Source organism: Triticum aestivum, chromosome 2D, assembly GCF_018294505.1.
Source record: "Triticum aestivum cultivar Chinese Spring chromosome 2D, IWGSC CS RefSeq v2.1, whole genome shotgun sequence".
NCBI classification, from domain to species: Eukaryota; Viridiplantae; Streptophyta; class Magnoliopsida; order Poales; family Poaceae; genus Triticum; species Triticum aestivum.
The window spans coordinates 538,731,917-538,759,642 of record NC_057799.1 but is presented as its reverse complement, the minus strand read 5'-3'; the positions used below and the strand labels follow the sequence as shown (position 1 = coordinate 538,759,642).

General features: G+C 47.7%; 3 protein-coding genes across 3 annotated transcripts; 1 reads left to right on the top strand and 2 right to left on the bottom strand.

The window, feature by feature from the left end:
* The first annotated feature begins 799 nt into the window (after positions 1–799).
* LOC123055900 (ent-kaur-16-ene synthase, chloroplastic-like) lies at positions 800–21,297 on the top strand. Its single transcript, XM_044479713.1, has 14 exons — positions 800–1,058; positions 17,261–17,316; positions 17,404–17,680; positions 17,775–17,955; positions 18,308–18,525; positions 18,608–18,728; positions 18,800–18,897; positions 18,990–19,201; positions 19,291–19,403; positions 19,497–19,592; positions 19,666–19,881; positions 19,975–20,116; positions 20,189–20,434; positions 20,935–21,297. The coding sequence occupies exons 1-14, from the start codon at positions 800–802 to the stop codon at positions 21,295–21,297; spliced, it is 2,598 nt and encodes an 865-aa protein (XP_044335648.1).
* A 689-nt stretch (positions 21,298–21,986) lies between these two features.
* On the bottom strand, positions 21,987–23,803 carry LOC123054320 (translation initiation factor IF-2). Its single transcript, XM_044478054.1, has 3 exons — positions 23,566–23,803; positions 22,413–23,363; positions 21,987–22,271 (listed from the first exon to the last, which is right to left on the bottom strand). Exons 1-3 carry the CDS (start codon positions 23,651–23,653, stop codon positions 22,240–22,242), a joined length of 1,071 nt encoding a protein of 356 aa, XP_044333989.1. The 5' UTR covers positions 23,654–23,803; the 3' UTR covers positions 21,987–22,239.
* A 640-nt stretch (positions 23,804–24,443) lies between these two features.
* Positions 24,444–27,474, bottom strand: LOC123054319 (ribosome maturation protein SBDS). The gene is made up of 4 exons (XM_044478053.1): positions 27,048–27,474; positions 26,739–26,939; positions 25,631–25,804; positions 24,444–25,264 (listed from the first exon to the last, which is right to left on the bottom strand). Exons 1-4 carry the CDS (start codon positions 27,309–27,311, stop codon positions 24,812–24,814), a joined length of 1,092 nt encoding a protein of 363 aa, XP_044333988.1. The 5' UTR covers positions 27,312–27,474; the 3' UTR covers positions 24,444–24,811.
* Positions 27,475–27,726: the final 252 nt, after the last annotated feature.

Here is a 27,726-nt window from a genome sequence, read left to right as displayed (position 1 = left end):
AAGCCCGCGCGGCGCGGCGGCGGCGGGGTCTTTTTCCTTCTCCTCTGGATGGGGCGGCGCGGGACGGCCACTCCAGCGGGCGCTCGCGGGTCGGACGCGGTGCTCGCACTCGCGCAGCGAGGATGCGCAGGGGACAGCGCTTCGAGGCGTGTTGCAGGCGCGGTCGCTCTGCTGGTGCGGATCTGACGCCCAGTGCAGTGCGCTGTGGATCTGTGGCCCGGGCGGGGCTGAGCAAGCGGCACGGCGGCGGCGCAAGGGGCCGTGCTGAGGCGCGGCAGTAGCGCAAGGGGGTCGTGCAGAGCCACGGCGGCGGCGCGGGGTGGCCCAGCCGGCGCGGATCTGCCGTCTGTGGGTCACACCGAGGTGACAGGGAGGCCGCGGATCTGGTGGGTCCGCGCGTTTGAGAGGTGCGGCGGCTGCTGCATCACGAGGTGGAGCCGGTGGACGTCGACCATGTGGATGGTGTGCTGTGCAGTGCTTCGGATCTGCTCAGATACGGAGGTGTGATGGAGCTCCGGGCGAAAGTCTAGCCCCGACTTTGGGTCGGTGCCGGCAACGGTGGCGCCATGGTGTCGCTCCCCTTCTTGAAGGCGTTGCTGTGGAGCTCCATTTCACGACTCTCCGGGAGAAATCCCTAGCTTCGGTGGTCGAAGCGGGCGTTGATGGCGGCTACGTCGTATCCTTCTTTGAGGCATCGCCTTGGAGAGTCAGCATTTTGCAATTTGCACGGATCTCTTAGTCGTCGGGGACAGTGGACGTCGGGGCGGCGGCCCCGGGTGGTTTCTGATTGTGCGTCGAGATGGCGATCTCGGAACAATGCGAGTGGCAGCTCTATGAGGTGGGGCTCTGGCTCGGCATTGGTTGGGTGGCATTCTTGTTCCGCTTGGGCGGTAGGGATGTCGGCTCGGTCGATGCGCCTCAGAGGAGGCGGTCTGACTTTACGTCGGGGCGGCGGCCTCGGATGTGGTGCGACGTTCGTGGTCTGCGAGCGGTTGCCCCGAGCAGCGTGGGCTGCGGGCAGCTGGGTTGTGCGGCGTTGCTGCTCGAGGGGAGCGGTGGTATGTCGGGGCGGCGGCCCTGGAAGGCTGTGCCGGTTGATTGCGCTGGGCGCGACGGAGCGGTGGATGTCGGGGGGGGGCGGCCCCGAGAGAATCACTGTGGCGACCAGACTTTTGTGGCAACGATGATGGTGGGAGCGATCTCGGCGACATGACAATGGTTGCGGTAGTCGGCTCTTCTCCGGCGTGTCCACGGTTTTGCCTCGGTTTGCTTATTGCTGTGGAGTCGAAGCTGCGGCGGCGGGGCCCTGTGGTGTATGATGACTGGCTGTAGGTGGCCCGTCCAGCGATCTTCCGTGGCGCCAGCCGTGTCTGGTTTGTTCTTCTGAGTTCTCCGTCGAGTCGGAGCTGCGTTGTCTGGCTGCAGGTCGACTTGTCGTCGATTATGGTGGGCTTTGCCCTATGTGTTTCAGTCTATGGGAGTGGGCTTGGCCCTTTTTGTTCCGGTTTTTACCTGGTTTTCCGTAATTAATTGGGTAATTCTCTTCTGCTTAATTAATTGATGAGGCAATCTTTGCCTCCGTTTTAAAAAAAAATAACTATTAGACATTTTATTACGGAAATAAATTCATTATTTTGGCACAATGATTTCCCAACGTACGTCATGAATCATATTATTTTCTGGTATTTGCCGATGCTGCTTCCGACTGAAATTTGCTTCTATCTAAAGAATGGATTTTTTTTTTGCTTCAGTGTATTCACAAATTTCCTTTTATCATGTTGCTTCCATATATGACTATAATCACGTGCTTCTTTCATCCTGTATTTGTTTCCATCATAAAATAAACATGCTTCCGGCACTACAACTCATGCTTCATAATTTCCGCGATCAAGCGCTTATGGTTGCATTTCGAAGCATAATTTTATGATGGTTGAAACATGTCACATGTAATATTGATGCATTTTACATGTTGGTTTGCTATTGGAATCATAGTTTTATAACTGTTGAAGCATGAAAAAATTAGTACAGATGCATTGCCCGTGGTTGTATACGAAGCAATCACGTAGATGCATGGAAACATATTATACATAATTTGGAAACATGCCACAGCTGATATTGAAGCACACATGTGTTATTAAATCCAAAGGAAACACATACATAGGGACTAGGAAATTAATACACGGAACACTGAGGCGTTGCATCTCTGACAAAGAAACATGACATCCCCAATCATAGGTGCACAGCGAGATACATCGAGGAATCGGTGGACGGTGGTGTGTCGATGGCAAGAAGCAATCAGATGGGTGGCTCCGACAGCAGTAGGCGGCGCAGCCAGATTGGAACGGCGGCATGAATGGGTACAACTCCAAATAGGTGGCTGTAGTTGGATGCGCTATGGAGAGAGGGACACTGTGTAGCAGATTGAAACAATGAGTTGATCGATCTCACATGGCCGCTCGCCATGGGATTGGATCAACCATCAAACATCCCCCTCACGATTGTGGGCACATCCCCCTCACATCGTCGTCGAGAATTACCGCCTCGGCAGATCAAGGCGAACGGCTCCATCCGAAATTAGCCGGCGCTCCTTGTCGACGTACTCGCCAATGAAATTCTTCTCGTCTCCGCTCCTCATCAGCATCGCGTACGTGAAACTTTAGGGGTGGCGGCTATGGTGGTTACCCTAGCTAGGGCGTGGGTGCGAGAACATGGGGGTTTGTAGGATTATATAGCCCATCTGCAAGGCGTTGGATCTTTTTGCAAAATCCAACGGATGCCGAGTGGTCTGACGCGAGCGTGGGATCAGACTCGTGATACATAGCGTTTCCCGGTAGAGTTCCACGTGTGTTATTTGGAAAACGGACCTTCCTGCACAAAGGATTAGGGCATCTCCAACGCTGATCCCAAATCGCACACTGCATCCGTCCATGGTCCGGAGAGGACCTGTCCGTGGACATTGGTGCGGGAGCTGTCCATCCAACCATGCCCGCATACATTTCAAAAAAAAAGTTGAACATACCGGAAGAACTACATGCAAATCGGATGATCTTCATGAAAATCGAACAAAAATATTTACATTTCGTACATATTTCAACTAGAATATAGCGTACTAGGCTAGAATATTCTAACCTGGTCTATCACGAGCCACGACGGTGCCGGTTTCCCTCATGAAAATTTCTATACCATAGTTGACAGCATGAAAACATGTTAATAGGCTTCATGAAAATTTCTACCTCAAATATGACTTTTGAGTCATTTGCTAGAGTAGCTCTTATGAATCTTTATGATAGATGGATTTGGATTCTTTTTTGGCCAAAAAAAAGTTACATAGTTGACAGCTTGTACCATGTTAGAATTTATGAAAACAATTACTATACCATACTCCTTGTGTTCCTAAATATTTGTCTTTCTAGATATTTCAACAAATAACTACATACAGAGTAAAATGAGTGAATCTACACTCTAAAATATGTCTATATACATCCATATGTGATAGTCCATTTGAAATTTCTAAAAAAACAAATATTTAGGAGCGGAAGGAGTAGTTGACAGCGTGAAAACATATTAATTTATGAAAAAAGGTATCGTGTGTTTTTCACACTGAGTGCATCTGTCGCAAACGAAAAGGAAAACTCTTGGGAACAGTGAGCCGGCGGAACGCTGGGGCTGGTCGCCTCGTCGCATGTTAAAAACAACCAACCCCCAGGCGACACGTGCTCCTGCGGGTCCATCTTTATCTCCTCCCTTCTCTCTCCAATTCGTCTCTCGCCTTCTCTCGCCTTCTCCACCGCCCCTGCTCCCGTCCAAGCTCCGCCGTGGCCGATGCTACTGGCGTTGGAGACGAGAAAAGTTATGACTAGAGACGATGATATTGCAACCGGCGGTGAGAAAAGCTACGACCGGCGACGAGAAAATCTACGACCAGAGACGATGAAAGTTGAGTCGGCCGCTGCGCAGCACTAAAAGCTGCAACCAACGATCGATAATGCTACAACCGATGTTGTCGAAAGCTTCAACAGGAGATGACAGAAATCGAGGGCCGGCCAACATGCAACCGCGGGAGCTGCAACCGGTGATGAAAAAAGTTTCAATCGGCTAGAAAAAAGCTTCGACCGATGATATAGAAAGATTCAACCAGTGAGAGCGAAACGCAAAAAGCTGCAATCGTTGCCACAAAAACTTTAACCATATATTTGAAAAATCTTCAACTAGAGACCGGCAAGAAAAAAACTGCAGTGCACTAGTAGAAAAAGGCCCTCCACGTGGCCGCTGCCTGGAGGTCCACCTTTAGTCCCGGTTGGTAACACCAACCTGTACTAAAGGAAATTTTATGATTTTATGATTTTTTTATTTTTTTTATTTTCAAATTTCTGAATTATTTTAACCTCTAATCTCTAATCACCCCTCATCACTGCTCAATTTAACCTCTAATCTCTAATCACCCTCATCATTCCAAATCATCTAACTTCCCAGACGGTCACCCATCCTCTCACTACTCCAGCCTGAGCACGCTTAACTTTCGGGTTCTATTCTTCCTCGTTTCCAAGTCTGCACTTGTTGTTTTCTTGACAATAGTAAGATGTCAATCCTATTAACCCTCAGGAATTTAGCTTGAGCATGAAGTCACACATTTCACTGTTTGAGTTATAATTATTTAGTAACACTAATATTTCTTGAATAAGTAGTTTGACCACAGTTTGACCAGATTTGATCAAAATTCAAAAAAACTGAAATAATTATTTAGTAACAGTAATATTTCTTGAATAATTAGTTTGACCACAGTTTGACCAGATTTGACCAAAATTCAAAAAAACTGAAATAATTATTTAGTAACACTAATATTCTTGAATAATTATTTAGTAACACTAATACTTCTTGAATAAGTAGTTTGACCATAGTTTGACCAGATTTAACAAAAATTCAAAAAAACACTGAAATTTGAGCATAACTTTTTTCCTTTTAGAATTTGAGGATTCTAAAAATTTGCAAATAAGCCATAGACGGTCAAAATCGGATGCGGATTTTCGTGCTGAACATTTTGATATATTATACGTTTTTTTCTGACATCGTATGCAAAAGTTATAGCCGTTTTACATTTTCCCTACACTTTTTGCAAAACAGGTCCAAATTTAAGTTTTTAAATTTTCCTAACTAGTACATGTAGTAACATAACTACATCTAGAAGGATTTTAATTTTTGAAGTTTTTATCATTTTCTTTTGCTTTTTACAAAACTGAAAAGGCGATCCAGGGGGTAGAGTTTGAAAATGGGACCTTTAGTACCTGTTCGTGCCATGAACCGATACTAATGCCTCAAACCCCATTAGTACCGGTTGGTGGCTCGAACCGGGACTAAAGGTCTAACCTTTAGTACCGGTTGGTGCCACGAACCGGTACTAATGGGCATCGCACCCTTTAGTCCCGGTTCATGGCACCAATCGGGACTAAAGGTCTCATTTGAACCGGGACTAATGCATGTACGGTGCCCTAGCTGCTCGAACCGGGACTAATGCTCACATTAGTCCCGGTTCGTAATGCAACCGGGATTAATGCTCTTTTCTGGCCGAACCAAAGCCATGTTTTCTACTAGTGGTGGTGAGCCGTTGATGCACATGACATTTTTCTATGCACCAATGGTGTTGCGACGGATGCAGGAACCAGCACCCCCGCCATTGTTGTAACCGACGGCCGCCAGTTTTTTGCTGCGTCCGGAAGCCGTTTTTTGCTACAGGGGAGGGGCGGACTAGTGGGCGCCGGTGTTGCAACTGGCGAGCGGCAGCGGCATGCATCCATGGAGAAGGATCAAAGGTCTTGTTGTCTTCTTTTTTTGTGTCAGACCTTGAGATGAAAGAACTACTAGACGGATCTGGTAGACTCGAGTTTACCAGATTGGATGGCTGTTAGGCGTCCAGCCGAAATTTGTGCCGGTGTGCCGGCGCCTAGCACTGCCCCACAAAAAAGGGGGAATAGTTTCGGGGCAGCCAATATGCTCTCCATATTATTTTTTAGAACGAAGGCTCGCGAAGAGCCCGACTTTGAATTAACAAAGCCATCAACCAGCCAGGAATTACAACACAACATCAGGCACATCGGCCGAACGATACACGGGAGCACCCTAGGAAGCTTACAACTCAACGTAGTATACTAGCTCAAAACATAAAAGCCCAAGCTAGAACACGCCGCCGACCGCAGCAAACAAGAACCAAGGATTGCGAGCAGCATGTGTTGGGAATCGTAGCATAATTTAAAATTTTCCTACGCTCACCAAGATGCATCTATGGAGTGTACTAGCAACGAGGGGAAGGGAGTGCATCTACATACCCTTGTAGATCGCGAGCGGAAGCGTTCCAATGAACGTGGATGACGGAGTCGTACTCGCCGTGATCCAAATCACCGATGACCGAGTGCCGAACGGACGGCACCTCCGCGTTCAACACACGTACGGTGCAGCGACGTCTCCTCCTTCTTGATCCAGCAAGGGGGGAGGAGAGGTTGATGGAGATCCAACAGCACGACGGCGTGGTGGTGGATGTAGCGGGTCTCCGGCAGGGCTTCGCCGAGCTTCTGCAAGAGAGAGAGAGAGAGGTGTTGCAGGGAGGAGGGAGGCGCCAAAGGCTGTTCTCTGCTGCCCTCCCTCCCCCCCTTTATATAGGCCCCCTGGGGGGGCGCCGGCCCTGGAGATCAGATCCAAAGGGGGGGGCGACGGCCAAGTGGGGGGGAAGGGGTGCCTTGCCCCCCAAGGCAAGGGGGAACTCCCCCCTAGGGTTCCCAACCCTAGGCGCATGAGGGAGGCCCAAGGGGGGCGCCCCAGCCCACTAAGGGCTGGTTCCCTTCCACTTTCAGCCCACGGGGCCCTCCGGGATAGGTGGCCCCACCCGGTGGACCCCCGGGACCCTTTCGGTGGTCCCGGTACAATACCGGTAACCCCCGAAACTTTCCCGGTGGCCGAAACTGGACTTCCTATATATAATTCTTCACCTCCGGACCATTCCGGAACCTCTCGTGACGTCCGGGATCTCATCCGGGACTGCGAACAACTTTCGGGTTTCCGCATACATATATCTCTACAACCCTAGCGTCACCGGACCTTAAGCGTGTAGACCCTACGGGTTCGGGAGACATGCAGACATGACCGAGACGCCTCTCCGGTCAATAACCAACAGCGGGATCTGGATACCCATGTTGGCTCCCACATGTTCCACGATGATCTCATCGGATGAACCACGGTGTCGAGGATTCAATCAATCCGTATGCAATTCCCTTTGTCAATCGGTATGTTACTTGCCCGAGATTCGATCGTCGGTATCCCAATACCTTGTTCAATCTCGTTACCGGCAAGTCTCTTTACTCGTACCGCAATGCATGATCCCGTGACTAACGCCTTAGTCACATTGAGCTCATTATGATGATGCATTACCGAGTGGGCCCAGAGATACCTCTCCGTCACACGGAGTGACAAATCCCAGTCTCGATCCGTGCCAACCCAACAGACACTTTCGGAGATACCCGTAATGCACCTTTATAGTCACCCAGTGACGTTGTGACGTTTGGCACACCCAAAGCACTCCTACGGTATCCGGGAGTTGCACGATCTCATGGTCTAAGGAAAAGATACTTGACATTGGAAAAGCTCTAGCAAACGAAACTACACGATCTTTTATGTTATGCTTAGGATTGGGTCTAGTCCATCACATCATTCTCCTAATGATGTGATCCCGTTATCAATGACATCCAATGTCCATAGTCAGGAAACCATGACTATCTGTTGATCAACGAGCTAGTCAACTAGAGGCTTACTAGGGACACGTTGTGGTCTATGTATTCACACATGTATTACGATTTCCGGACAATACAATTATAGCATGAACAATAGACAATTACCATGAACAAAGAAATATAATAATAACCATTTATTATTGCCTCTAGGGCATATTTCCAACAGTCTCCCACTTGCACTAGAGTCAATAATCTAGTTACATTGTGATGAATCGAACACCCATTGCGTCCTGGTGTTGATCATGTTTTGCCCTAGGCAGAGGTTTAGTCAACGGATCTGCTACATTCAGGTCCGTGTGTACTTTACAAATTTCTATGTCTCCATTTTGAACACTTTCACGAATGGAGTTGAAGCGACGCTTGATATGCCTAGTCTTCCTGTGAAACCTGGGCTCCTTCGCAAGGGCAATAGCTCCAGTGTTGTCACAGAAGAGAGTCATTGGGCCCGACGCATTGGGAATCACCCCTAGGTCGGTAATGAACTCCTTCATCCAGACTGCTTCCTGTGCTGCCTCCGAGGCTGCCATGCACTCTGCTTCACATGTAGATCCCGCCACGACACTTTGCTTGCAACTGCACCAGCTTACTGCTCCTCCATTCAAAATATACACGTATCCGGTCTGTGACTTCGAGTCATCCAGATCTGTGTCGAAGCTAGCGTCAACGTAACCCTTTACGACGAGCTCTTCGTCACCTCCATAAACGAGAAACATATCCTTAGTCCTCTTCAGGTACTTCAGGATATTCTTGACCGCTGTCCAGTGTTCCTTGCCGGGATTACTTTGGTACCTTCCTACCAAACTTACGGCATGGTTTACATCAGGTCTGGTACACAGCATGGCATACATAATAGACCCTATGGCCGAGGCATAGGGGATGACACTCATCTCTTCTATATCTTCTGCCGTGGTCGGGCATTGAGCCGTGCTCAATTGCACACCTTGCAATACAGGCAAGAACCCCTTCTTGGACTGATCCATACTGAACTTCTTCAATATCTTGTCAAGGTATGTACTCTGTGAAAGACCAATGAGGCGTCTTGATCTATTTCTATAGATCTTGATGCCTAATATATAAGCAGCTTCTCCAAGGTCCTTCATTGAAAAACACTTATTCAAATAGGCCTTTATACTTTCCAATAATTCTATATCATTTCCCATCAATAATATGTCATCCACATATAATATGAGAAATGCTACAGAGCTCCCACTCACTTTCTTGTAAACACAGGCTTCTCCATAAGTCTGTGTAAACCCAAACGCTTTGATCATCTCATCAAAGCGAATGTTCCAACTCCGAGATGCTTGCACCAGCCCATAGATTGAGCGTTGGAGCTTGCATACTTTGTTAGCATTCTTAGGATCGACAAAACCTTCCGGCTGCATCATATACAACTCTTCCTTAAGGAAGCCGTTAAGGAATGCCGTTTTGACGTCCATCTGCCATATCTCATAATCATAGTATGCGGCAATTGCTAACATGATTCGGACGGACTTCAGCTTCGCTACGGGTGAGAAAGTCTCATCGTAGTCAACCCCTTGAACTTGTCGATAACCCTTAGCGACAAGTCGAGCTTTGTGGATGGTCACATTACCATCTGCGTCCGTCTTCTTCTTAAAGATCCATTTGTTTTCTATGGCTCGCCGCTCATCGGGCAAGTCAGTCAAAGTCCATACTTTGTTTTCATACATGGATTCTATCTCGGATTTCATGGCTTCTAGCCATTTGTCGGAATCCGGGCCCGCCATCGCTTCTTCATAGTTCGAAGGTTCACCGTTGTCTAACAACATGATTTCCAAGACAGGGTTGCCGTACCACTCTGGTGCGGAACGTGTCCTTGTGGACCTACGAAGTTCAGTAACTTGATCTGAAGCTTCATGATCATCATCATTAACTTCCTCCCCAGTCGGTGTAGGCACCACAGGAACATTTTCCCGTGCTGCGCTACTTTCCGGTTCAGAAGGGGTGACTATCACCTCATCAAGTTCCACTTTCCTCCCACTCAATTCTTTCGAGAGAAACTCCTTCTCTAGAAAGGACCCGTTCTTTGCAACGAAGATCTTGCCTTCGGATCTGAGGTAGAAGGTGTACCCAATAGTTTCCTTAGGGTATCCTATGAAGACGCATTTTTCCGATTTGGGTTCGATCTTTTCAGGTTGAAGTTTCTTGACATAAGCATCGCATCCCCAAACTTTTAGAAACGACAGCTTAGGTTTCTTCCCAAACCATAATTCCTACGGTGTCGTCTCAACGGATTTCGACGGAGCCCTATTTAAAGTGAATGCGGCAGTCTCTAAAGCATAACCCCAAAATGAGAGCGGTAAATCGGTAAGAGACATCATAGATCGCACCATATCCAATAGAGTGCGATTACGACGTTCGGACACACCATTTCTCTGAGGTGTTCCAGGCGGCGTGAGTTGTGAAACTATTCCACATTTCCTTAAGTGTGCACCAAACTCGTGACTTAAATATTCTCCACCACGATCTGATCGTAGGAATTTTATTCTCCTGTCACGTTGATTCTCAACTTCACTCTGAAATTCCTTGAACTTTTCAAAGGTTTCAGACTTGTGTTTCATCAGGTAGACATATCCATATCTACTTAAATCATCAGTGAGAGTGAGAACATAACGATACCCTCCGCGAGCCTCAACACTCATTGGACCACACACATCGGTATGTATGATTTCCAATAAGTTCGTTGCTCGCTCCATTGTTCCGGAGAACGGAGTCTTGGTCATCTTACCCATGAGGCATGGTTCGCACGTGTCAAATGATTCGTAATCAAGAGACTCCAAAAGTCCATCTGCATGGAGCTTCTTCATGCGCTTAACACCAATGTGACCAAGGCGGCAGTGCCACAAGTATGTGGGACTATCGTTATCAACTTTACATCTTTTGGTATTCACACTATGAACATGTGTAACATCACGTTCGAGATTCATCAAAAATAAACCATTGACCAGCGGGGCATGACCATAAAACATATCTCTCAAATAAATAGAACAACCATTATTCTCGGATTTAAATGAGTAGCCATCTCGAATTAAACGAGATCCAGATACAATGTTCATGCTCAAAGCTGGCACTAAATAACAATTATTGAGGTTTAAAACTAATCCCGTGGGTAGATGCAGAGGTAGCGTGCCGACGGCGATCACATCGACCTTGGAACCATTCCCGACGCGCATCGTCACCTCGTCCTTTGCCAGTCTCCGTTTATTCCGTAGTTCCTGTTTTGAGTTACAAATATGAGCAACCGCACCGGTATCAAATACCCAGGAGCTACTACGAGTACTGGTAAGGTACACATCAATTACTTGTAAATCACATATACCTTGGGTGTTGCCGGCCTTCTTCTTGTCCGCTAAATATTTGGGGCAGTTCCGCTTCCAGTGACCACTTCCCTTGCAATAAAAGCACTCAGTTCCGGGCTTGGGTCCATTCTTTGACTTCTTCCCAGTAACTGGTTTACCGGGCGCGGCAACTCCCTTGCCGTCCTTCTTGAAGTTCTTCTTACCCTTGCCCTTCTTGAACTTGGTGGTTTTATTCACCATCAACACTTGATGTTCTTTTCTGATCTCCCCTTCCGCTGATTTTAGCATTGAATATACCTCGGGAATGGTCTTTTCCATCCCCTGCATATTGTAGTTCATCACAAAGCTCTTGTAGCTTGGTGGAAGCGACTGGAGGATTCTGTCAATGACCGCGTCATCCGGGAGATTAACTCCCAGCTAAGACAAGCGGTTGTGCAACCCAGACATTCTGAGTATGTGCTCACTAACAGAACTGTTCTCCTCCATTTTACAGCTGAAGAACTTGTCGGAGACATCATATCTCTCGACCCGGGCATGAGCTTGAAAAACCAGTTTCAGCTCCTCGAACATCTCATATGCTCCATGTTTCTCAAAACGCTTTTGGAGACCCGGTTCTAAGCTGTAAAGCATGCCGCACTGAACGAGGGAGTAATCATCAGCACGTGATTGCCAAGCGTTCATAACGTCTTGGTTCTGTGGGATTGGTGCATCACCTAGCGGTGCTTCTAAGACATAATATTTCTTGGCTACTATGAGGATGATCCTCAGGTTCCGGACCCAGTCCGTATAGTTGCTGCCATCATCTTTCAGCTTGGTTTTCTCTAGGAACGCGTTGAAATTGAGGACAACGTGGGCCATTTGATCTACAATACATAGTGTAAAGATTTTAGACTAAGTTCATGATAATTAAGTTCATCTAATCAAATTTTTAATGAACTCCCACTCAGATAGACATCCCTCTAGTCATCTAAGTGAAACATGATCCGACTTTAACTAGGCCGTGTCCGATCATCACGTGAGACGGACTAGTCAAGATCGGTGAACATCTCCATGTTGATCGTATCTTCTATACGACTCATGCTCGACCTTTCGGTCCTCCGTGTTCCGAGGCCATGTCTGTACATGCTAGGCTCGTCAAGTCAACCTAAGTGTATTGCGTGTGTTCCGAGGCCATGTCTGTACATGCTAGGCTCGTCAACACCCGTTGTATTCGAACGTTAGGATCTATCACACCCGATCATCACGTGGTGATCGAAACAACGAACCTTCACAACGGTGCACAGTTAGGGTGAACACTTTCTTGAAATTATTATAAGGGATCATCTTACTTACTACCGTCGTTCTAAGCAAATAAGATGCAAAAACATGACAAACATCACATGCAATCAAATAGTGACATGATATGGCCAATGTCATCATGCTCCTTTGATCTCCATCTTCGGGGCACCATGATCATCTTCGTCACCGGCATGACACCATGATCTCCATCATCATGATCTCCATCATTGTGTCTTCATGAAGTCGTCACGCCAACGATTACTTCTACTTCTATGGCTAACGCGTTTAGCAACAAAGTAAAGTAATTTACATGGCGTTATTCAACGACACGCAGGTCATGCAAAATAATAAAGACAACTCCTATGGCTCCTGCCGGTTGTCATACTCATCGACATGCAAGTCGTGATTCCTATTACAAGAATATGATCAATCTCATACATCACATATATCATTCATCACATCTTCTGGCCATATCACATCACATAGCACTTGTTGCAAAAACAAGTTAGACGTCCTCTAATTGTTGTTGCAAGTATTTACGTGGTTTGTAGGTTTCTAGCAAGAACGTTTTCTTACCTACGTATGACCACAACGTGATTTGCCAATTTCTATTTACCCTTCATAAGGACCCTTTTCATCGAATCCGTTCCGACTAAAGTAGGAGAGACAGACACCCGCTAGCCACCTTATGCAACTAGTGCATGTCAGTCGGTGGAACCTGTCTCACGTAAGCATACGTGTAAGGTCGGTCCGGGCCGCTTCATCCTACAATGCCGCCGAAACAAGAAACGACTAGTAGCGGCAAGAAGAATTGGCAAACTCAACGCCCACAACTGCTTTGTGTTCTACTCGTGCATAGTAACTACGCATAGGCCTGGCTCATGATGCCACTGTTGGGAATCGTAGCATAATTTTAAAATTTTCCTACGCTCACCAAGATGCATCTATGGAGTGTACTAGCAACAAGGGGAAGGGAGTGCATCTACATACCCTTGTAGATCGCGAGCGGAAGCGTTCCAATGAACGTGGATGACGGAGTCGTACTCGCCGTGATCCAAATCACCGATGACCGAGTGCCGAACGGACGGCACCTCCGCGTTCAACACACGTACGGTGCAGCGACGTCTCCTCCTTCTTGATCCAGCAAGGGGGAAGGAGAGGTTGATGGAGATCCAGCAGCACGACGGCGTGGTGGTGGATGTAGCGGGTCTCGGCAGGGCTTCGCTAAGCTTCTGCGAGAGAGAGAGAGAGGTGTTGCAGGGGAGGAGGGAGGCGCCCAAGGCTGTAGGTTGCTGCCCTCCCTCCCCCCTTTATATAGGCCCCCTGGGGGGGCGCCGGCCCTAGAGATGAGATCTCATGGGGGGGCGGCGGCCACAAGGGGGGGAAGGGGTTGCCTTGCCCCCCAAGGCAAGGGGGGACTCCCCCCCTAGGGTTCCCAACCTTAGGCGCATGGGGGGAGGCCCAAGGGGGGCGCCCCAGCCCACTAAGGGCTGGTTCCCTTCCACTTTCAGCCCACGGGGCCCTCCGGGATAGGTGGCCCCACCCGGTGGACCCCCGGGACCCTTCCGGTGGTCCCGGTACAATACCGGTAACCCCCGAAACTTTCCCGGTGGCCGAAACTGGACTTCCTATATATAATTCTTCACCTCCGGACCATTCTGGAACCTCTCGTGACGTCCGGGATCTCATCCGGGACTCCGAAAAACTTTCGGGTTTCCGCATACATATATCTCTACAACCCTAGCGTCACCGCACCTTAAGTGTGTAGACCCTACGGGTTCGGGAGACATGCAGACATGACCAAGACGCCTCTCCGGTCAATAACCAACAGCGGGATCTGGATACCCATGTTGGCTCCCACATGTTCCACGATGATCTCATCGGATGAACCATGGTGTCGAGGATTCAGTCAATCCGTATGCAATTCCCTTTGTCAATCGGTATGTTACTTGCCCGAGATTCGATCGTCGGTATCCCAATACCTTGTTCAATCTCGTTACCGGCAAGTCTCTTTACTCGTACCGCAATGCATGATCCCGTGACTAACGCCTTACTCACATTGAGCTCATTATGATGATGCATTACCGAGTGGACCCAGAGATACCTCTCCGTCACACGGAGTGACAAATCCCAGTCTCGATCCGTGCCAACCCAACAGACACTTTCGGAGATACCCGTAGTGCACCTTTATAGTCACCCAGTTACGTTGTGACGTTTGGCACACCCAAAGCACTCCTACGGTATCCGGGAGTTTCCCGATCTCATGGTCTAAGGAAAAGATACTTGACATTGGAAAAGCTCTAGCAAACGAAACTACACGATCTTTTATGCTAAGCTTAGGATTGGGTCTTGTCCATCACATCATTCTCCTAATGATGTTTTCCCGTTATCAATGACATCCAATGTCCATAGTCAGGAAACCATGACTATCTGTTGATCAACGAGCTAGTCAACTAGAGGCTTACTAGGGACACGTTGTGGTCTATGTATTCACACATGTATTACGATTTCCGGACAATACAATTATAGCATGAATAATAGACTATTATCATGAACAAAGAAATATAATAATAACCATTTATTATCGCCTCTAGGGCATATTTCCAACACCATCGCCCGCCGTCGTCACACCACCCGCGTGGTCGAGAGCGCCGGCCAGGATCTCCCATGGATGCCGCCAGCCGGGAGGGCGCCGCCGACGCGCCAAGAAGGGCCGTCGCCCCAGATCCGGAGTCCTCGGCCAGGGACGGAGCTAGCAGGGCCTCACCGCCACCGTCACCGGCGACCGCGCAGGCTTGCCGGCGGCTACCTCGGGTGGCGACGAGGGGGGAAGGAGGTGAGGGGTGGCGGCGCTAGGCGGAAACCCTAGCCGAGCGGGCGACGCGGGGGCTGCGGGGGGGGGGGGGTTATCTATGCTCTCCATTCACTCTCTCCTCCGTAGACCTCGGAGCCATCATCGCCGCCTCTGAAACGTCCACTGCCAAATGTCCTCGCCGTCCACTCCCCACCGCAACAACTGGTACCGATCCCTCGCCCTCCCCCCTCAATGCGACGACCATGGTTAGCTCTTGTGGTAGCATGCGACCGGTGGTCTAGACTCTCGAGGCGGCGGCATGACACCATGGGGTCAGACCCGCGGCAGGCGGCCACGGCCAGCATATGCTTCAAGGAAGTAGCTGCAGTGGTGGCATTAGGATAGCTTGAGCATATTTTAGGGGAAGATCGAGTAGCTGTAGCTTTCCTTCATCCTGTTCTCCATGAAGAGAGAGGCAAGTCTAATCATACAACTTAACATCCAACTAATTAACCTCAGTTAGCTGCACATCTATGAAAATACAAACAACAACAACAACAACAACAACAACAACCTTTAGTCCCAAACAAGTTGGGGTAGGCTAGAGGTGAAACCCATAAGATCTCGCAACCAACTCATGGCTCTGGCACATGGAAGCACGCACCCCTGTCCATAGCTAGCTCTTTGGTGATACTCCAATCCTTCAGGTCTCTCTTAACGGACTCCTCCCATGTCAAATTCGGTCTACCCGCCCTCTCTTGACATTCTCCGCACGCTTTAGCCGTCCGCTATGCACTGGAGCTTCTGGAGGCCTGCGCTGAATATGCCCAAACCATCTCAGACGATGTTGGACAAGCTTCTCCTCAATTGGTGCTACCCCAAATCTATCTCGTATATCATCATTCCGGACTCGATCCTTCCTCGTGTGGCCACACATCCATCTCAACATACGCATCTCCGCCACACCTAACTGTTGAACATGTCGCCTTTTAGTCGGCCAACACTCCGCGCCATACAACATTGCGGGTCGAACCGCCGTCCTGTAGAACTTGCCTTTTAGCTTTTGTGGCACTCTCTTGTCACAGAGAATGCCAGAAGCTTGGCGCCACTTCATCCATCCGGCTTTGATTCGATGGTTCACATCTTTATCAATACCCCCATCCTCCTGCAACATTGACCCCAAATATCGAAAGGTGTCCTTCCGAGGTACCACCCGACCATCAAGGCTAACCTCCTTCTCCTCACACCTAGTAGTACTGAAACCGCACATCATGTACTCGGTTTTAGTTCTACTAAGCCTAAACCCTTTCGATTCCAAGGTTTGTCTCCATAACTCTAACTTCCTATTTACCCCCGTCCGACTATCGTCAACTAGCACCGAATCATCTGCAAAGAGCATACACCATGGGATATCTCCTTGTATATCCCTTGTGACCTCATCCATCACCAATGCAAAAAGATAAGGGCTCAAAGCTGACCCCTGATGTAGTCCTATCTTAATCGGGAAGTCATCGGTGTCGACATCACTTGTTCGAACACTTGTCACAACATTATCGTACATGTCCTTGATGAGGGTAATGTACTTTGCTGGGACTTTGTGTTTCTCCAAGGCCCACCACATGACATTCTGCGGTATCTTATCATAGGCCTTCTCCAAGTCAATAAACACCATATGCAAGTCCCTCTTTTGCTCCCTATATCTCTCCATAAGTTGTCGTACCAAGAAAATGGCTTCCATGGTCGACCTCCCAGGCATGAAACCAAACTGATTTTTGGTCACGCTTGTCATTCTTCTTAAGCGGTGCTCAATGACTCTCTCCCATAGCTTCATTGTATGGCTCATCAACTTAATTCCACGGTAATTAGTACAACTCTGAACATCTATGAAAATACACTTCATACAATTTCTTAGTGTTGGTTTAATGTCATAGTTTTATGTCTGAGAGTGAGAGTATCACTGTCTGTGGTATTTACATGGGTAATGTCCCTGGTTAAAAAAAGAACACTAGTGATGTCCCAATTTCCTCAAGCATTCCTTTATAAAAAAATTGAGATGTGTCAATTGATATGTGAAGTACACATCTCCTATGTAGAAACAGAAAATCCAGAGAGGGGATCTGCTGGAGAAAATACAAGCCTGCAAAACATGGTATGTAGTATGTCCATCACTACCGATCCTTGTTTCAGATAGATGTTTGAGGGTCTTGTCACATGATTCTTGTCTCAATTAAATCAGGAACGGAAGGCTAGAATAAGGAAGCAGCTCCTGGAACCTGAGTTGTTGCCATCTTCCTACGACACCGCGTGGGTGGCTATGGTGCCCTTGCCGGGCTCTCCTCAAGTTCCATGCTTCCCGCAGTGTGTTGAGTGGATCCTACAAAACCAGCAGAGCAATGGATCTTGGGGTCTCATCCAAATGGACTCCTCCATCAACAAAGATGTCCTCTCATCCACATTGGCTTGTGTGTTGGCACTTAAGAGGTGGAATGTTGGCGGGGAGCTTATCAGGAGAGGTATGAAGCAAAGATGAACTAACACTTTATTGTCTTGTATTTTTAATTTTTACCAGACCAATGGCCTTGATGTGATGAAAATGGTAACTGTCAGGACTACATTTCATTGGAAGAAATTTATCGGCTGCTATAGATGAACAGAGTGCTACTCCTATAGGCTTCAATATCACATTTTCGGGTATGCTTAGCCTTGGGATTGAGATGGGATTGGAATTTCCGGTTGGACAAATTGATGTTGATAGGATTCTTCACCTCCGGGAGGTGGAACTGAAAAGGTTTGACAAATCTGGCATGAAAATTATGGTGTGTTTCCTTTCTGATCCTGTTTACACTTCAGGGATAGCTAATTTCTAAAAGTAAGGTTGTTGGGAGTGGTTACATCATACATGATGGAAATTTTCCGTCTGCTTTATTTCCTTATCTTTCTGCTTGTAGAAGTTGAAATTTTTTGTAAGTACTTTTATTTTCTGAAAGATTTCTAAGAACCATTACTTGAAGGGAAAGGGGGACACGTGTCATTCGTATGTCTTATCCTAGCTGAAATTGGCAGTCCGAAGTTGACTATGACATGTACTAGTTGTGAGTGATATTTTTAAAATCCTTATATTATACATGAATTTAATGCAGACTTATTGGGGATAAATCTGATGGGAGGAAAGCATATATGGCTTATTTCGCTGAAGGTCTAGGAAACCTGCTGGACTGGAATCAAGTTATGAAGTTCCAAAGGAAGAATGGATCGTTGTTCAACTCTCCTTCGACAACTGCTGCTGCATTAATCCACAATTTTGATGACAAAGCCCTGCAGTATGTAAAATTACTTGTAAGCAAATTTGGTAGTTCAGGTGTGTCTATGTGCCTTTCTTTGTTAGGAATTTGTAACGGCTTAGATTGTGGCTAATTACCTAACGAAATAGACTTGTGCAGTACCAACAGTTTATCCAACACATATATACAATCAGCTTTCAATGGTAGATTCTCTTGAAAAAATCGGGATATCTCAGTATTTTTCTAGTGAGATAAAGAGCATCCTGGATGTGGCATACAGGTAACGATCACGAATAAAGTTTTAATATTTATCATTCGTAGCTTGTGAACTTGATTGTATCCACATTGCAGTTTCTGGTTACAGAAAGATGAGGAAATCATGTTAGATGTAGCAGCATGTGCAATGGCATTTCGTCTTTTGCGGATGAATGGATATGATGTTTCCTCAGGTATTTCCTTGGGCAGGAATTTCCCGTCGTACTAATTTTATACTTTTCTTTTTTGTATATCTAATTAACTACCTAATTTCAATATAACGCAGATGATCTGTATCATGTTGATGAAACCACTTTCCACAACTCACTTCAGGGATATTTAAATGATACAAAATCTATATTGGAACTATACAAGGCTTCGGAGGTCAGTGTCTCAGAAAATGAATGTATTCTAGATAACATAGGCGACTGGTCAGCCAGTTTATTGACAGAAAAGTTGTTCTCCGACTGGGTGCAAACAACGCCACACTTTCAAGAGGTGCTTAAATGGAATTTAAATCTCAGAAAGTGAACTGGTCCTAGCTTTTGTTGGTTGTTAAGTTTTCTTTTTGTTTTTTGTAATTTCAGGTGGAGTATGCTCTCAAATTTCCCTTTTATGCCACAATGGAACGTCTAGACCACAAGAGGAACATTGAACACTTTAATGTGTGTGGTTCTCAGATGCTAAAGGTAGAACAGTTGTAAGAGTATCAATTCCCGAAAATAATGGTCCGTGAATCATATATTATATAAATAAAGATGTTACACCAATGCTAGACATTTTGCTGAAGCAGGCCATGTTGCGTCAACCAAGATTTTCTGGCTTTGGCTATTCAAGATTTCGATTTTTCTCAATCTATTTACCAGTATGAACTCCTGCATCTTGAAAGGTGATCTAACATTTATGAACTCTTGCCTTATTAACTTTCTTTCTTAGAAAACTTACAAATTTTGTGGCAACAGTTGGGCGAAAGAGAACCGGTTGGACCAGCTACAGTTTGCACGTCAGAAGCTGTCATATTGTTATCTCGCTGCTGCTGCTACCATATTTCCTCCTGAACTGTCTGATGCTCGCATGTCATGGTCAAAAAATGGAGTGCTCACAACTGTTGTTGATGATTTCTTCGATGTTGGAGGATCACAAGAAGAACATGAAAACCTCATAGCATTAGTTGAGAAGTAACCACCTTGGTCCTTCATTTTGTAAGTAGAGTTGGTGTCTGGCACATTGCTAACAAGTTATGATCCCTTATTTGCTAATGTTTGTCTTAGGTGGGATGAGCACTCCAAAGATGAGTTCTACTCTGAGCAAGTGAAGATATTATTTTGTGCTATCTATACTACAGTGAATCAACTTGCAGCAGTGGCTTCTGCAGTACAAAACCGTGATGTGCAAAAGCACCTGATAGAATTAGTGAGTTTCATTGTGTTCGCCTGATTCTCAAATTTTCTGTGTTCAGTGTTGACATGTTGAATCTATCTGCAGTGGCTTCAGCTGTTGAGGTCTATGATGTCTGAGGCAGAATGGCGGATGAGGCAATATGTGCCAACAATTGAGCAATACATGTCAAATGCAGTTGTTTCATTCACACTGGGGCCCACTGTGCTCACATCATTGTATTTTATCGGGGAAAAGATCTCGGACTGCGTAGTCAATGATCAAGAATACAATGAGTTATTTAGGCTAATGAGCACTTGCGGTCGTCTTCTCAATGATATCCAAGGCCTTGAGGTATTTGGGCCCCCTTTTATGCTAAACTTCCTATCGACGCACATCACATTCGCATATGTCATAAACATATGTTCTTCAGTTATATGCTTCACATACCACAACAGGCAAATTCCTTTCATCTTAATATAAACAAGTATCGTGATGGTTGTCCGAACAAACAGTAAACAGATATGTGGTGAGATAGAGACACCATCGCAATCCTCGACGACTACAAATTCTAACAAAAATCAAGATTTACAGTCCTTCATGATCATGTCAATAATTTATTATTGTAAAACACACACCTAAATGCTTGTACGATATTTCTTAAGAGTTCAAAACGATGGTAGAAGACATGCTGATGTTTGCTCCCAGAAGCTAGAATTGAACTAGTAGTTGTGTATCCTGTTGTTATATAATCATAATATAGAGTAGTAATTACTCATCACTGTTGTCATGTAGTTTAGACCTGTAAGCTGTAATTTGGTTGCTCTGACAGTTTTTTTATCTATTTGTAACAGAGGGAGAGCATGGAGGGAAACCTGGATTATGTTTCACTACTTGTTCTCCACAATGGTGGTTCTTTGTCCATTGAAACGGCTAAAGAAACGATACGGAAGTCCATAGCGTCATGTAGAAAAGACTTGCTAAAGCTGGTTCTCAGGGAAGACACTGCTGTTCCTAGGCCGTGCAAGGAGCTGTTCTGGAAGATGTGCAAGACAGTTCACTTGTTCTACTCCCAGACCGATGGGTTTAGCTCGCCGAACGAAATGGTGAGCGCGGTGAATGCAGTTATCAGCGAGCCACTAAAACCCCAGATCAGAAACCCATCGCTGGCCATGCAATCAGAAAAATTAAGGATTTCCAGGCAGGTGCTCGCTTGAAAAAAGAAAAAGAAAAGGCTGATGGGACGGATACAGCCGGCGGTAGATATACACTCCGTGTATGTGGCGTAGCAGAAACAAATACCACTACTTATTTGATTTTTGACGTAGTTTATGTGAATTAAGCTTCGTATCTGCTGTAAAACCTTGTAGCTGTCTCGGCATTGCACTTGCAGATGGTGCATTTATACATCTTGATGCAAGTATTGTGTTGGCCGCATGTTCTGTAAAAGATAGCAGGTCTGTTTATTCTGCTATCACTTAGAGTTGATAAGCTCTGCTGCATCGTGTTCTTGGCTGTTTGTGCTTTGTCAGTGCTCCGGTAGCTAGCTAAAGTGCATTTCCTGCATTTTGTCCCGTCAATATAGAGCTCTTTCACTGGGTTCTTGTGTCTATATCCTTCTCAGTCCTAGTTATCACGTACTACATCTGTAAAGAAATATAAGAGTCCCGTGTTTAGACGACTACTTTAGTGATCTAAACGCTCTTATATTTTCTTTACGGAGGGGGTACTATGTTTATCTGGAGATGCTTAGTTGGATCAAGTGTGGAACAAAGAGTCGAGCTCGTACGTGATCGGACAGAATCCAACTTTCCTAGTGCTACTAACTGGGTTAGCGTGAACACCAAGTTAGGCATATATGGCTGGCTTAAATAAACTAAACTAATTTGGTCAAGAAGGTTTAAAGTTACAAGAGGGGCACGATTAAGCATCTTCTTGCCCAAGAAGCTACGTACTAGTATAATGCACATGTCAAGGAATCGCCTTTACACGGTATCAGCAGTCTTGCCAGAATCAAAATCACACTAATCTCAGCTACTCCTTACTAAGCCTTCGGTGCTTTGTGGCCTCGAAACAAATGGAACAGAAAAGATCCTCCTCATGATAGCTGAAAATTGGCTCATCGATCTGCAGCCTCTGCGTACCCTCAATCAGACCCCTCATACAAGGTTGAACGCGCAACTGTCATAGCCTGCAGAGATCATGACAGACAGAAAATCAAGATCGATCATGAGTATTCATGCGTGCATGGATGATGGTTCATGGGTGGGAGGGTGGATGGAGCTGCTTAATGCATTGACACGCGAAGCTTACTCGAGGTTTGAGGCCTTACTTGGGTCGCTGGTGACGATGGTGGCGGTGCCGCCGAAGTCGCAGGTGCCGCCGTTGGCCCGGGTCATCTGCCAGTAGCTGTTGAAGGCGTAGGAGGCGTGGGCGAGCACGGTGTCCGGCTGGGAGCAGGCGCCGGACGGCTGGATGGACCGGCACTCGGCGCCGGAGCCGCACGCGTAGTCCATGGCCTCCTGGAGGATCGGGTCCGGCACCGTCGGCTTCGCCACGCACCACAGCGCCTGCCCGGACCCCGGCGCCATCGGAGGGGCCAGCGGCGGAGGGTAGATGATCGGCGGCATGAAACCGCCGCCCCCGCCGCCTCCTCCTTCTCCTCCACCGCTTCCTCCTACGCCTCCGCCTCCGCCTCCTTCTCCTCCTCCACCACCACCTCCTCCTGCGCCTCCGCCTCCTCCTTCTCCTCCACCACCGCCTCCTCCTCCTACGCCTCCTCCCTGTCCTCCTCCTGGTCCTCCGCCGCCCGAGCCTGGGCCGAATTCGTCGGGCGGGTTCGGCACAACGACGATCGGGCTGGGCGGCGCCGTCCCAGGCGGGCTCGGGGCGAACTGCGGCGGGTTGATCGGCGTGGGCGTGCCCAGACCCGGACTGGAGCCCGGGGTGGCGCCACCGCCGCCGGCCGGCGGGCTGGGCTCGAATGACGGCGGGACGGGGGTGATGGGCGGCAGCTGGTCGGGGACGGACGGGGTGGTGGAGGAGGGCGCCGTGGAGGTGAATGGAGGCGTGGACGACGAGGGAGGAGCGTCGGGAGGGTTGACGCAGAACGGGGCATCGACGGCGGCGAGGCTCGCGCTCGCGGCGTCGCTGCCAGCGCTGGCGTCGAGCGACGAGGGAGGGGGTAGTTGCGCTTGCGTCGGCTCCACCGCTCTGGCGAAGTTGAGCTTGAAGAGCACGTTCATCAGCGAGTTCTTCTTGCCCTGCTTTAGAGCTCTCGCCTCTGCTCCACCAACACAAAGGACTCCAATTAGTTAGCACAATGCAGGTTAACAGACAGATTAGCGAGAGCTGGTCACTGTGAGACTCCACACTGTTTTCACTCCACTCCACTCCACTCAAACGCAGAACAGAAAAAACGAGAAAGGATTTTTTTAAATGACGACTGTTATAGTATCTTGGTTCACTGGATGGAGTGAGCTTACCGCAGTGCGTGGTGGTAGAGAGCATGATAAGCAGGAAGAAGAGCAGCGACGGCGGCGGCAAGCTGCTGATTCTGCAGTTGCGAGCCATGATCTCCACTGTCGGTTGCTTCCTCTGCCCTGTACTCTGGACAGTCGGACACTCGGACTGACTGACACCGGTAGCCTGACACCAGTATTGTCTACTGCACCGCTCGAGGAGGCCGAGGAGGAGGCGCTTGCTATATTATAGCTGAGGCTGGGCCACTGGAGAGAAGAGGAAGCGTGGATCGGAGGAGCGGCCATCGATAAGAAAGAAAGAAAGCAGTGGAAAAGCCGGCGGCAGAAAGAGGAAAAAGGACAGATCGATGATCCATGTATGTAGATGTGAGTGAGGTGTAGTGGCGTGGCGACGATGATCCTGCTCGCTGTTGAGCCAACTCTTTTTGCTTTCTCGAGGAAGCGTCCCGGTCACTTGCATCGTAGCACTAGTGTGCTGTGCCATGGGCTCGAGGGTGAACTGATGCTCTTCTGCCTTTCTTGCCGCTTAGTTTTGGTATCTGTGCTTAGCTTGCCACCGGGGCAAACGACCAGGCCAACTGATGCCACCGCAAGACACAAGGTTGTCTGCCCTTTCTCCGCTTGCTCAAGGAAAGGAAAGCCCGCAGTGTTTCTCATCGTCAGCGTACATGACATCGCTGCTCTCTTTCACGTCCTACTCTCTCTCTACTTTGCTTCTGATTAGTGGATGTGATCCTCTTTCCTAGCGCGATATGTCATCAGCTTGCACGCCTGGCTGATACCGGATGTATCTGCCTTTTGTTTTCACCTACAGCAGGCCAACAGCAAACGTACAACAACCCCAGAATTTATAGTATCATCAGTACCAGAGAAACATCAAGTTGCAAAATCGATATACATATGTTGCATTAAGTTGGTTCACATCCATAACAGGCGCATACTCAAGACCGTACCATATATCATCACGTTACAGTTCATGCCACAAACATCAGTACTGCCACGAGTTCACTCAGCCAACTACACATGAGCCAGGTTCTACTACCTTCACAGTTCACATTCACACAATGTAACCCGATTACATTTTATAAACTTGCTAGCGTATCGCAAAACTCGTTCCCCACTTCATACCAGCATTTACCAAACGATGACTATGTCCTCGGAAACAACAAGACTGCAAAATTCATGCCTTGCGCGTGCCGTTTATCGGCCTCGAAGGAGCGGTGAGAGGGAGTGCTAGACAAAACCCACCTCAGAAATCGTAGTCCTTCAGGCCCCTCTGGGACTCTGCCATCTCCATTTCCATCAAGCACTCCTCTTGGCTGAGCGGAGGAAGCCCATTCTTGTGGCGTGTGTAGTTGTGCTTGTGCCACCCGGACTTGCAGTGGTCTCTGTACAGCTTGTCCTCCATGAATACGTCACATTCTCTGCATCTTTTCTGCGGCTTGCCTGGTGCCTGACCCTGGCTGTCCACTTCACTTGAAAGGCTCTGTTTCTGCATGGTCTCACTTAGCTGAGCAACAGCACCAGACTCCTTCGCAGGGACAGGCTGTGCCTTCTCCACATTGTCCTCGACATTATCATATTGGTCTGTAGAAGAGCCACCTTCTTTGTGTGCCGACACCGAGAGTACTTCCACCCTCCCTTGCACGTCCTTCAGTTTCTCTTCACACGAGTGCAGAACAGATGGTTCAATCTCACATACCTGCAAATATGTCATTCCGAGTTAAGTATAGTACACCAACTAATAGGGTGAAACATTACATGAAGATATCATGAATTTGGACAATAATTGCATCAGTGTCTTAGTAGACTTGAATGTTGACATCATTGTGACTGAACGGTACAAAAGGAGACAGCGGGCAAGCTTCTCAGTAATACAGTCAAACTCTCACTAAGTAAGTAGCATAAACCATTCACCAGCTGTATAGCATTTCTGGGGGAGACCAGACTGAGTACATATCATCCTATAATAACTTAGGAAACACAAGTTCTAGGGGTACTCGCATGATAGAAAATCATAATCAGGCAACACAGTAATGGCTAGGAAAAGATAATCTAAAAGACTTACAATGGAAGACTGATCAGCAGATTCATCCTTTGAAAGAACAATTGCATTCCACCCATCAAGCTTCTCCATAAGGCCAGAAAGATTGGACTTAGGTGCAATGAACCTCACTGTCAATGGTGCACGCTTTATCGAGCATTTAGGGTTCTCAATTAGCTTCTTAATGACTCTCAGTGCCTGAAATATCAATGAAAATACGAATAAAAAGAGGAAACGGGAGTAGATAACAAGTCTACACAGATGTAACTATAACAATATTAGTATATTACTGCCTCTGTCACATTGTCCAGAGTGCAAGTAATAATAACTAAGGTAAAAGCATAAACACAGGCACCATCAGTACTGTCACAGAGAATTCCTAATTCCTTCAGTATTTTTATCACATTGTGTCAGTGCAAGGTATTGGCACCGAGTGACTCTACCGAAAAAAAGGTTAACTATGGCACACCCTGAATATGGGGCCAGAAATTGCAGAGGAGCAGGATCCGAAGCAGCGGCTGCTACAAGAATGGAATATTCCAAAGCATTCGCTTCTGAAAGAATTTGAACTAACTGTGCCACACTCAAGCGTTTTTGTCCAAACGCAACATAGACACAATACAGGTTAGCCCAAACAATGACCATCGGTTGAAAAGAAAAACAAAGACAGATTCGACAAAACTGATACACAATCACAGGTGCATAGCAAACAGAATAGCCTCAATAGTATGGAATATGAGTGACCATCTCCAGAATGATTATTCATATGCACGCACTTGCCACTGAAGTTTCTGTCCTGGCAAGGACTTGTAATGACATCAATACTCAATTTCTTCCAATTGGGACCAATGCAGATAATTAGATTGCTTACAGTAAGATATCATCACTTCAGGCAAACTATTCTAAGCTAGCATGGCAACTTGGCAATACTCCGGTAATACAGGAATCAGAAGGTCGGCTATTTGTAACGTGTACAATAATTTGGCCTAAAGCAACATTTCTTTACAGAAAATGCACTGCAGGTGATGAATGCAAGTGACGGATGCTAAACAAATCGTAATCCTCCATTGGATTGAAAAAAGGAAAAAACATACTAAGGGCAGCATATCCAGAGCAGATGGTAGGCAGCTACCTGTTCCTTGGAGGTAACGTTTGGATCGACCGCAAAGTGTATGTCGTGCATGAGGCGCTCGATCATGTTCATGGTGTAGGGGCGCCGGGTCTCAGAATCGATAGTCTTCTCCATGACGATGGTGGCGATGTCCCTGAACTGCGCGGACAGCTGCGCCTCCCTCTCCTTGCCAGACACCTGTAGCTCCCCTTTCTCCAAAATCTGACAGAGCACAGCAATAATAAGCAATCTAGTCGGGAATCAGCACGAAATTAGCAGCATCCATCCAATCCAATCCACGGCAGGAGTAGGAGAAGGGGGGAGGAGGACCTCGAGGCAGATTTCGACGAGGTCGTCGGTGCCGAAGATCCTGATGAGGTCCTTGGACTTGGCGAGGACGCCCTTGGAGACGTTGGAGTAGACGTTGTGGGACTGGAGCACCTCGTCGAGGTCCTTCTCGACGCGGTCGCGCCAGTTGACCACCTTGTTGGGGAAGCAGGCGATCTCGAACCGCTGGCCGCCCTTGCGCAGCCGCACCACGGCCACGTTGGTCAGCCGCTTCTGCCCCACCGGCTGCACCAGCGTGCGGGACATCTCCGGCGACCGGTCGGCGAGGCGGGGCGCGCTCGGGGATTAGGGGCTCGGCCTCGATTTTTCTGGGGGAGGAAGCAAAACCCTAGACGGAAAGGGGGGGATTGGAAGAAGCTGGAGGCGGCGAGGGTCCGGGGTGGGGCGGAGGAAGGGGGAGAAAGAGGGGACGGAAAGCACGAGCAAACGGGGCGCGCAAGAAAACTGGTTAGTGTAAGGGCCTTTCTGGGAACCGACAGTCAGAAAACCGTTCGGCGGCTACCGTTGGGCTGGCAGCCCATTAGGCCTGATGTCGCCCGGCTGTGAGGGAACAAAGCTGGCCTTTCAGCCGGAAGCAGGTCGTTTCCTTGCGAGCGATTTCCTATTTAGCGCTTGTTAAAAAAAAAAACGTACACGGCAAAAACAAGAATGTACACAGTGT